The sequence below is a fragment of the Apaloderma vittatum genome, unplaced genomic scaffold (genome assembly GCF_000703405.1).
Source record: "Apaloderma vittatum isolate BGI_N311 unplaced genomic scaffold, ASM70340v1 scaffold22193, whole genome shotgun sequence".
NCBI lineage: Eukaryota > Metazoa > Chordata > Aves > Trogoniformes > Trogonidae > Apaloderma > Apaloderma vittatum.
The window spans coordinates 1-11,804 of NW_009706696.1; the positions used below are offsets into that span (position 1 = coordinate 1).

An 11,804-nucleotide genomic window follows, 5' to 3' on the forward strand; every position below is an offset into this window, starting at 1 on the left:
ATATATATATATGTTGCTCAGTCTTAACTGTTTGAACACCTTTCTAAAACTCTTCGGCTGAAAACCAGTGACATATTTACATGGGTTTTTTTGCAAGATAAGTGTGCTGTGTCATTTTGTGTTTCTGTAGAACACAATAAAACCGGAGCAATTTTTTTAAATAAACAAAATTCATGCCTTATCCAGTCTCTGACAAGAACACTGCATGTACAAGTGTATGTGCTATTTGGGCTTATGAGGACTGACTGAAAATACAGTTATTTTAAACATGCTTGACTACATTCTGAGCTGTAAAGGCAATCATCTTACCTCAGGGAGGACAGGGTTATTTGGAGGGCAGAGTTTAAACAGGAGTCTGGAAATGGGACTTCTTGCTCACAGTGGAAGCAAAATCTCGTTTGTAATTGAATTTCTGTTTGAGTTGATTCACCCCCCAGTGTTCCTAACTTTACAGATGAAGAAATATGTCACTGCTTTGAGGCAATGGATAATGTGGAACTGTTCTTAACTGCTTTCTAAATTTCTCTTGCAGTTGGCCTCAGCTGTTCTGGAAGCTGTTGAAAACAACACTCTGAGCATTGAACCTGTTGGCTTGCAACCTGTTCGATTTGTGAAAGCTTCTGCAGTTGAATGTGGGGGACCAAAGTATGTTAAGCTAACAGACAGAGGGGTATTCTTGTCTCATTTAAGAACTCTTGGATTGAGAAAACTTCTATTGGTTGATCACCTCAGTCAAATTTGTGTATCTTAAACTTGTATTTCCTAAAAATCTAAGACTTCAAGATTGCTGTAACAGAATTTTATGGGGAAAGTAAGAAACTAATAAACTAAAAAAGACCAATATGGAACAAACCTCTTAAGACAAATGCCCTTTTTGGGAGAGCTGTTTACTTCACTGCTGATGCATTGGCCACAAAAGTAACATTCACTTCCTTGGAGAAGACCATCTTGATACTGAAAAGAGATGCTTTTGAACTAGGGGCTGTCACCTGGAAAGCGTCACGAGAGCAATAGATATTGAAGTAGTACAGGCTGAGTAGCAGACATCTAGAATATTTGTGGCATAAGAAATTTAGGGCATATGTAGCACACTAAGGGAGTTATATAGAGTACCCTCTTAGGAATTTGAGCCGGAGGAATGTAACAAAGGGGGAATGAGGGTGAGTTTGAACCTAAAGCAGGAAGCATGCTTGAATGATGGGAAGGTTATAGTAGAAATTTTGGAGTGGTCCTAGAGGAACCTGAAGCAAGTTGCGTTATCAGATACTGATGTACACACTGAAGTTGGGTGGGAGGGAATTGCTTGAGGCACTCTGGCTTTGATGGGCATGGAGGAGAAGGAAGGGATTTGTAAGTGTGCTTTAGTGTATGTCAGGATTAAGCGAACAGGGTCAGTGTTAATCTGGAGCCTTCCAAATCTTGAGAAAGCCTTGACTTTTCTGTTGGAGATCTTCTGGACAAGTTGACAGTTCTCTTTGTAATGTTTGTTTTGACAAAGCTCAAATTTCTGACAGAAAACTTGCATCAAAATGTTTTCATTTGGTTCTTAAGACATTTTTTTAAAAAATTCTCATAGCTATTTGTTTTTAGTGTTTATTTCTGTTTTTGAGTGGAAGAGAAAATACATTAAACATACTTGATTTTTTTTTTCTTTCTCTTTAAAGAAGCTGTATAAAATGAAAATTGTGTTTTATGGCTTAATCTTTGACCCTTTCTAGCCAACAAAATTCAGACATTCATATAGTTCAGGTTACTCCTGTCACCAGAACACACACTCTTTGAGCTGTAAGAGTCCCTCATCAGAAGGGCCCACCATCCAGCAGTAGAGCTACTCAAGGGGTGGTGATTTTAAGTCCAAAACAGACCACTGTGAGCTGTGTGCCATGAATGCAGTGGAGAATCTCGACAGCTACTGGAACAAGTCACACGTCATTAAAGAGCAATTGGCAATTTGCTATATAGTTGTGATTCCAGCAACTTCCCTAAGTCTTGACATGAGGAAATTTTTGCTCAAAACCAGTTGCATCATTCCAAAGTTTCATGAGATTTTTAACCTATTTTCTCCAGTGTAAGATAAATTTTTAATTATAGTTTATGTAATCCTTAGTTGGTGAGGTATAGGTTAACGTTTAGAGATAACAGTGCACAAACTGTAACTTAGTTACTTTAGGTGTATCAGAAGGCCAGGTGTACTCCTTTCTCCCTTTTCCCACTGTCATGTAGTGACATAAACTTCTGTAGTATTGCTTGTAGATAAGTTAAAGGTAAGGAGTATGCAGTATTTAAGTGTAATTTGACAGCAAATGTGCTTTGCCTTACATATTATTACTGGCACTGAATGGGAAACAGGTGTTTCAATTTTCACTGAGTCAGAGTAGCAGTTTCATACCTTTTGTTATTTTTATATTGTGCAAAGTTTATATTGAAACCGTGTTCTTAAATAGGTAACAGAATATAGACAAACTAAACAAATAATAACAAAAACAAGGGTAATGTTTTTAAAGGAGGGGTTTTTTTATTGCACAGCTGTCTGGGGGATGGGAGAATAGATTTATAAAATAGCCCACCAGCAAAATAAGTAACAGAGAGCTGTGATAATGGTGCAAAAAGGTTCTTGATATACCGAAGTTATTGAATGGTGCCTGTGGTGGTGTGTAGTAAGTGCTGCCTTCACAAAAGCCAGCTGGGTTTTCCCTGCAGGACTCAAGTAATTGTCCCCATGGGGAACAAAGCGCTAAGCTGCACGTGTGCCCAACAGCGCGGAACTGAGCCATTAGCAGTAACCGTCAGGCCAGCGTTTAACCTAGTGTGATGGAAGATAGCCAATAGAAGGTAATTCTATAGCCAGAAGGAAAAAAAGGCTTTATTTTCCTAGTATTGAAAGTCTGTCTGCCTTCTCACAAAAGCTTGACTGAAATTGCGATTGGCTCGCTTCAGCTACTGTAGGATTTCTTGGATCAATGGACTCCTGTCAGTTGTCATAAATTGCTGTGAAAAATAATATGCAGTCTTCAATTTTCTCCTGTCTTACATGGTTCTGCAGACCAGCTGCAGGGTATTTAAAAGGTCCTCTGAGCCACTGTTGAGAACCACAGAAGCTTAGTAATTTTTGTTTCGCATTTGAAAGGCTGCTTGTTCTTAGACTCCCTAATTTTGTAAGGTAGAAATGGAAGGGAGAAGAGCCAGCTGCTTTTAAAATCAATGAAGTAGTTGATGCCATGACAACACAGTTCATCTGAGATGCTGCAATATAGAAATTCCAAATAAATCAAATTTCTGTTTTATTGACATTTATTAAGATTGTACTAATAGCAGGTTCTTCAAGAGAAGAAGGTCAAACCTTCTTTATTTCTAAAGAATGTCAGAGGAATGTTTTTAATTTCTTTTTTTCCTTTTTCTGAATTGTTTTTTGGGAAGAATTTGTGGTGACTATTGACCATTTCTTATTCCTGAGTATGACATACTTGTAATACAGCAGAAGAAGTAAATTTGACTATTTTACCATCACTTTTAGTAATGGTAATGGAAAGAATTATTGCCAGACAGCCTGTTTTCCGTTGTCCCAAATTATTTTCTACTCTGAATATAAAATATTATTTCAATTCGGGCATAAATACAAACCTTGTCTTAGAACGCAGCTGAGAGACTTCAGGGGACTGGCTGCTGATATTTTTTTTTCTTTGATGATGAAATGCAACATCAAGCAGAATTTCTTAACAAAAAAATTGTTTAAATGTTGGCATCAACTAATAATCTAAACAATGTTTATTTAACATATGAAGAGTTAAAGAAATCCCACTGTTCCAGAGTTGTGAAGCCAAGCTGAATTAGTGAATATGGAAGTACATGACCAGAGCTGAAGAAGGTTTTAAAAATAAAAAATGCATCATGATATACCAGTATTGAAACAAAATTAGTCCTTGTGGAACTAAAATAATTGACAATGTAATGTAGTAATTGCAACTTGTAAAATGAAGGCAGAGACTCGAGTATCTGTGCCTTTGTGAAGCAATTACATTAACATCTTAAACACGTGCAGGTGCTTAAGACATTCATGTCAGATTTGTTCATTAAATCATGCAAACTCTGTATTTTGTAGGAAATGTGCTCTCAGTGGACAAAGTAAGTCATGCAAGCATAGAATCAAATTAGGAGATTCAAGCAATTATTACTACATTTCTCCTTTCTGTCGTTACAGGGTAAGTAGATTTACTGTGGTTTCATTTTGAGTACTAGTTATTTAGTTATTATTTCCATTTTATTATACAAAATTATATTAACAAACATTATTTTTATATGGGTTCAGATCACTTCTGTGTGTAACTTCTTTACATATATTCGATACATCCAGCAAGGACTGTTGAAGCAGCAAGATGGTGAGTAGAAAATTGCATTTGGCATATATAAATAGAAGTTTACACAATGCATGTGCCTAAAACATGCTATCCATGCACAACAGCAGTGACCTGACATTACAGGAAAGCTACCTGTTAGTAATCATTGTTGTTATCACAAGAATTTGGTGATATTCCACCATTCCAATAAAGTTGGGGTTTTTTAAGAACAAATTACAAAGCAGTGATACTTAGTCCATCTAAAAACCACTTACATTATTCAGTAACAAATGTTACTAAAGATTTGAGCGCGGTGCTGACAACAATGTCCAACACTGCGGTCAGAGGTTCGATTCCCACTCAGTCCCCATGTATTGCCTGGTCTAGTCGAGAGGTGGCGTCCCTGCCCACAACAGGGAGGTTGGACTAGATGATCTCTAAGGTCCCTTCCAGCCTATGCCATTCTGTGATTCTCTGATTCTGTAACGGGAGGAGTTTAGTCACAGTTTTTCCACACAGTATTCAAATATTGTCTTTTTTTAAAGAATATGGAGATATTTTAGACCAAGAAAACTTTGGTTTGATCTGGGCCGTTTTTTCTTATTTCACTTAGTGTTTTGGTGTGTCTTCTCATTTTGTGTGTTGAGAATTCAGACAGGCATTTAGGGTTTTAGTTATAAATGCAAATTGATTGCAGCCTCCCCCTCTCACAAAGGGAAACGGGTTTTTTACTGCTGTTGCTTCAGGCAGTGTTTCTGGGTTTTTTTTTTTCCCCCCTCCACTTTTGTTATCCAGTTGCTTTGTTCCTTTAAGAATAGCATATCCAGCAACTGCCTGTTGAAACTCTGTGCAGTAATTTGGAAGTTTGCTTAACAGGGCTACTCAGTTTCAATATGTCCATGTAAAAGAAGATGGGTATGAAACTGTAGGCACTGTACACCTAGTTAGTTAATTTTGGGAGTTTAAAAATATGTGTTGGAGTTGTAGTTAATGGTATTCATTTGCAAGACTATTTTACTTGTTTATCACTATAAAAGAAAATTATGATTTGATTGTGTTTAAACTGTACACAATTGTCTTAATTGTATTTCCTGTCCAGGTCAAAGCACATTGCCCAACAGCCTTCAGTTCAAAGCTTTTTTTTGAAACAGACCGTATCACTTAAGCTTCTGGATTTGCTAAGCACAGCTAGCAGAAAAAGTTTCGTTAGCCCTGTGTCAACAGTAAAAAAACCCACAACAACGTACTTGCACTTTTTTTTTTTTTTAGTTATGTTTTTGAAAGCAGAGTGAAACAGCATTGTAATATTTATGGGTCTGTGTGCTTTTTATTCTTTCAGTCCTCAAGTCTGGGGGGATTTACTTCATCCAGAGCTTGGCTAGGATTAGCCCTACTTTGATCTGCCTCACCTGTAGTCATCTCTTCTGATGTTTCCCAATTTCAAGAGCTCAGTATTTTAGCTGCACACAAACCTTTTGTTTCCATGTCTAACCTGAAGTACTCCTGAGGTGATAGAGTGTTCCTTGCAAAAAATAATACTAACTTTCTTTGTCAAAGGGAATTGTTTTCAGTTACAAACTGCTTACCTCGCTATTGAGGTAAAGCAATTAAGTTATTTTTTTTCCCCCATTGAATAATGAAATATTTTGGCATTATCAGAATTACTTACTCTTCGCAAGAAGCTTTGAAAAAACTTGAGTTTGATATTTCAGCTCCATTGTCATTGTCACTATCAAAACACATAGAACTTGCATTTGTAGCTTTATGTAAATATTTCAGCAATACTTTTGCAAGAATGTAACCACTCATGATACTTGTCTGCTTAATGTCTTGCATTTATTTCTACTTCTGTACCATGTAATTTTTTGAGACAGAGGTCACTTTTGTAAAAGTGATTTCTGAAATACGCTAGGGAAGACCTTGTACTTGTTGCTCAGGTTAATAACCTTTGTAGTTTCTGCGTCATGATCTTGGCTGCTTGGAAATGGTTCTTGTCTTGAGTAATTATACACTCAATAATTTTGATTTGTATTGCTGTGGCATCTAGAAGCTTAAGGTATGTGTTAGACTCATCAAGTTTAGCAAAATACAGATGAAGTTAAAGTCTTTTTCCTCCCCAGTTTATTTTTGCTGGCAGATTACTGGTGGGAAAGAAAAGATGACAAGTGGAAGAATTATAACAAAATTACAGATTCTGTGATGAAACAGTTCTTATCAAACACTGTAAGAAAAAAAGTAGAACTTCTTAGAATTTTAGAGAAAATGAGTCAAAGGGCAGGGCAATTAAAATGAGGAATGGTGATTTTGAATAGGACCACAGTTTAGCTTTTTAAAAATAAGTACTTTTAACAACTTTTGTCACAACCAAGCACAAACAGCCCCCACACATACTAATTCTGAGATTACTAGATGTTTGTTACCACTAAAGTTCCACTAAACTGATGTAGAGTGAGACAGTCTGTAAACATCAGTTGATACATAGTACAAATTCAGTACATTTAATAATATTTCTCTCTCTTTTTAGTGGATCAAATGTTTTGGGAAGTTATGCAGCTGAGAAGAGAGATGTCACTAGCAAAACTTGGTTATTACAAGGAAGAGCTCTGAAACTTTTTACTCTTGCGCATGCATGAACTTCATTGAATATACATAACTGAAATTGCTGAATCTTTTTTTTTTTGTCATTTGATATTTATTTCCACAAAGTGGGTCCAAGATTTTTCTCCTTTTGCAGATTGCACTACAAGGTACTGTGATTTGTTTTAAACTGACCTATGCTGTATACGGATACATATAATACTTAGTTCAACAAATGTGGTAAGCACTTGCGGGTGTATTAGTGATTGTAATTTACATTTAAAAACAAAACTTCTGATTAAAGTGTTAGTCTGAAGCAGTGTCTGTCTTCTTTCTGATGCAGAATGATGTGAACCTTCCTGAGAAGTTGTTCCAAAATGTAAAACTGAGATGATTATATGAAGAGGGAATAAATGTCTGATGCTTTCTTCATTGCAATGTTTGAACAGATGAGTGTGCATGTCTATGCATGTATGCCAGGAGAACTTGGAATTCTTTGAAGTGCTGCTTCCCTGTAGTTTGCCTTTTTTCAAACAATGTAAGAAGAGAAACATGTTTAGTGAACATTCAACAATGTAATAATTCTGGGTATCTTCTCTCTAAAATAGGGTGCTTTTCAGACTTCAAGGAACAGTAAAATTACCTTTGTCGCTCTTAAGTTAGAAAACTGTCCTGAGCTCCATATGACTGCTAGAAACTTTCTCATCTCTACTTTCCTTTCATTAGAGATTTTTCATACCTATAAATGATTATTTTTTCCCCCCCTGCTTTTTGGGATTTCTGATTTGCAATGTTTTGTAAGTCAATTTCCCACAGCCATCCTTGAAAGTGGAAAATACCCATTATGTGATTTAACACAATGATGATAATATCCATATAATGTTACCAATTTCTCACACACACAATTGGCTACAAAGAGATTGCAAGAAAGGTTCTTAAGGAACCTTTTTCTGTTCAAGTGCTGTTTTTGCACTTGAAATGGTCCTTTTTCCTTGGGCATATAGTCTAAGCTGAAAGCAGGCATCTGGTTAGGTTACAGGGAACATAGCTGTGGGTAGCTACTAGACTTCTTACGTAAAAGCCCTTTTTCAAAAACACTACTTCTCCATCACAACAGTTATGATCGATTGCAGATAAATGCTTATTGGCAGGTAAGCTGACAAACATTAGAAGCAAAGGCAAGTTTATACGGGTGCCTGTTTGACGAGCCATCTCAATGGATACAGATTCTTTTGTTCGATGCTGAACAAACCCAACGCTATTCATCACTATCTTCCTGGAGTGTTCTCTGTTTTTACAGAAGTAAATAGAATGAGCAGTGAAATTTAATACCGTACTTGTGTTGCTTGCATGTGTATGAAAATGCTTTGCGAGTATTGGCTTTGACCAGGCATTTCAAAACAATAGAACACAAATATTTTAGTAGTAATGAAGTGTGTCCAGCCTGGGATATTTCAGTACTTGATGAAATGTTTTTATCAATCTCCTGTTGCTGGGTACTAGTTCCTGCTGTAGAAACATGGAGAAATTCTACTGTCAATTGTTAAAAGCTTGTTTATTATTTCAGTAATGCTAAGGAAGTCTAAGTCTGGTTTTACTCACTGTAACAAAACAAACTCTGTGTGTCAGTATTATGTTTTATGTTAGACTCATAAATGCTTCCCAAATGATTATTCATCGTTAGTTTACACAGTGAAATCAAACCATTTCCAGGATTAGCTAACAGGAGGTAAATGGTGGCTGGTAACTGCTGCTATTCTGACTGAATAAGCAGAGAGAAGAGTGTTTCTATACATGATCCTGTCAACACATAAATGGTGTCTAAAGTTCCTTATGCTGAGGTGATTTTCTTGTCCTGAGGACTACACAGATGTACTCAAACTATCTCAGTGGTAGTGACTGTTTGGCTTGATTACATCAGCATCTTGTAAATACTGATTGGCTTGCTTCTACCTACAAGTCCCTTGCCTGAAATTCTTATTTTTAACATAAACTGCCTATAATGAGAAACCTGTATCACTGTGGGTGCCTGTGGCTTGTGAAATTGTGCAACAGTTATTTGTCTGGTGAATGTAACCACTGCAGAAAATGGCCTTATTGCAGACTTCATTGAAGCTCTTGTTCATAATCAGATGCCTCTTACAAATGCATATTCAAAACTTCTAAATATTTTTCCCCTGTTTGCTTAGGGGTGACAGAATGGACAATTTTCAGTGTACAAAGATCAATTTAAAGAAAATGAAATAGGATTTGCTATTAGATTTAAAGGATTTTTGTTCAATGTTCGGCTTTCCCATATGTTTTTCAATGTTAGACAAACAGATTAATCTGTAATTTAGCTTTGCTAATGAAGATAATCTAGAAGTTCTGCTTCCCTATTATCAAACGGCTGTGAAATACTTGGGGTTTTTTTAGAGCATTTGGATAGTCTGATGCTCAGCTGTGTAAATGGAATGGTACATAGAGCAAAACCTGTGATGGGTTTGCTCTTGTGTTTTTAAATACTGTTGCTTTCACCAGTAGTATTAATTGTAGCACCTGTGTGAAGGTACAGAGACAAGATAAGTAATTTTTATTGCTTTATTTTTTGCGCATGTGTAATTATGGTTAGTACTGGGAGCAAAGGTCCTCAAAACTAGAACTTCATATAGACTGAACAGAAGAATGCATATCACTTCATCTTGTCTTGAAACATGTGAGATTCTGCTTTAAGAGTGGCAGAGTTTACGTATAGCCCTGGCTCTAGGTACGGAGGAATAAAATTGACTGGGGCAAAGCCATTGAAACCTCTGACAAAAACATGGTTTGTTCCGTGGTGCTTTCGTAATCATCTGGAAGAGAGACGGTGCATTTTTCTCAGTGGGACTCCTCAAGCAGTAGGAAAAAAAAATCACTTCTGCTGGCTTTTCATGGATGTGGTCGGAGAAAATGAGGCCTTGCAGCAGTTCTTTGAAGGTAAGAGTCTAGTTTTAAGAGAGAGTCTTTGCATTTGGTGGCAGCAAAATACAGCGATTGGGGTTAAGAACAAAGGAGGAAGAAAAAGAGCCCCAAAGCCCAAAGCTGTTTCCACAAAGGTGTCATGTAAGGCAATAGCAGAATGAAATGGTACAGATGCGCTGCAGTGCCTTTTATTTTTCTGCGCTGTGGTCAGAAGACTGAAGAGCAAGGGCCCAGCAGAGCCTGCGGTACCACTGGGGTCGCTGCCAGGAAGAGAAAAGGGGAAGTGGCTGAGGTCTCCTTGCAATTTATCACTTCTGAAATCTTTCCATGAAGTTAGAGAGCTCACTTAGTGCTCTACCATACCACATCAGGTTAAAGAGCATGTTCTTTCTAATAATATTGTTCTGAAGCAGCCTGATTATAATTAGTAGAATGGTAATTGTGGTGGTATCCTCGGGACGCTTCCGAGAAGTTAAACTCAGATTTTTATTTTTGTTTATCTTTTGGCTGGGATCTGTCCTCCTCCCTTTTTTCTCCAAGAGATTTGTCATTCAGGCAGATCCCATTAGTCTGGCTTTCTCTTTACCACAAAATTAACTTTCTAATAGATTTGATAATAAAACTGCGTTTCTCAGGCCCTGTCATAACATGATTCAAAGTGGCTGTTCAAAGGCATATGTATCTTTTACTTTTTTACTAAATAATTTCTTCCCTGTACTTCAGTTTATGCTTTATGTGTGGCTTTGTTTTTTTTTGTTTTAATATTGTTATTCTCACTTCTTTTTTGTATTTGTTTTCCTTCTCTTACCTGTGTAAGTGTTCATATGATACAGATTTCCAAGTAACTTGGAAAACTGCATTTTCTGTTTTGGATAATGTGGACATTTTTTGTTTCCCTCCATTTAATTTCCATTGTGCTTAAGTGATTTTACTTTTTTTTTTTTTTCCCTCCTGCATTCTTTTGGCCGTGGTGACAAGTGGCAACTCTGACTTTTGAGTTTTAATTTCAAACTAGGAAATTAAAGATGCTCCAACATGGATCAAGAAAATTTATTTAACCCAAGAAATTTAAATCGGTGAACCACAATCTAGGGCTGGTAGCCAGCAAATGTGGGGTTTATAGATGTTAGGAAATTCTTACTGTGTTTCTGAAGTTCACTTTAAGTCATGGAGATCAAAAGCTCACAAACTCATGGCTTTGATTTCAGCAGCGTAATTTGTGTTTTTTATCAAGCTGTTTGTTACCGCATTGCACAGCTGTTACATAAAATAACGTTGGAGGTGAATTGTATAAAAAAATCTCATAATCGGATTTTTTTTCAGGAACTGCCTTGAAAAACAGGATTTTCTAGGGAGTATGGGTTTGATTTTGTTGACTTTTGTGACAGTGATACTTTGGTAGAAGGTATCTCAGATTTTTTTTTTTCTGTATGAGCTCTTTAACTAGAATTACTAATTGTAATTCTAGAATTAGTTTAACTCTTTTCTAGAAGGAAGTTTGGTAGAATATCTCTCTGTGCCAGTGTGAGGGGAAGAAGCCCTGTTGACTCTGTTTAATTGCAGGAAAAAGGAAACATCCTGGGGAGGTTGCGTTCCTTCAGTAATGTTCTGCTGGCTTGTGCTAGAATACGACAAAGGTCTGCCAATGCCACGCAGCGTGCAGGAACACTGCTTCATGGCTGAGCTTCATTATCTGGGCACTGACATTAGGTATGTGTCAACGCTACAAGAGCTAATCATTCTTTCACTCAGCAGGCAGTAGCCCTGGCTACTCTTGCCGTTAAACCATAGGTAGATCTGAAAAGGGAGCAAGCTGCTATAAAGTGGGGTTTGCACTCTTATGGGGCAAGGGTAGCTTTACTGAGAGTAAGGCCAGCTTTAACTGACTGCCTCTCTCCAGCTTAGCACTACAGCTTGTGGGTTGGCTTCATAATAGAATTGTTTGGGATGGAG

At 37.0% G+C, this 11,804-nt stretch overlaps 1 protein-coding gene across 1 annotated transcript; it reads left to right on the forward strand.

Annotated features, from left to right (window-relative positions):
- Positions 1–520: 520 nt before the first annotated feature.
- LOC104271282 (rab-3A-interacting protein-like) lies at positions 521–7,230 on the forward strand (the record flags this gene model as incomplete). Its single annotated transcript, XM_009865902.1, has 4 exons — positions 521–645; positions 4,100–4,199; positions 4,307–4,376; positions 6,859–7,230. Coding segments are annotated over 4 exons (378 nt in total), but the record flags the coding sequence as incomplete, so codon positions are not given.
- Between the last annotated feature and the right edge of the window lie 4,574 nt (positions 7,231–11,804).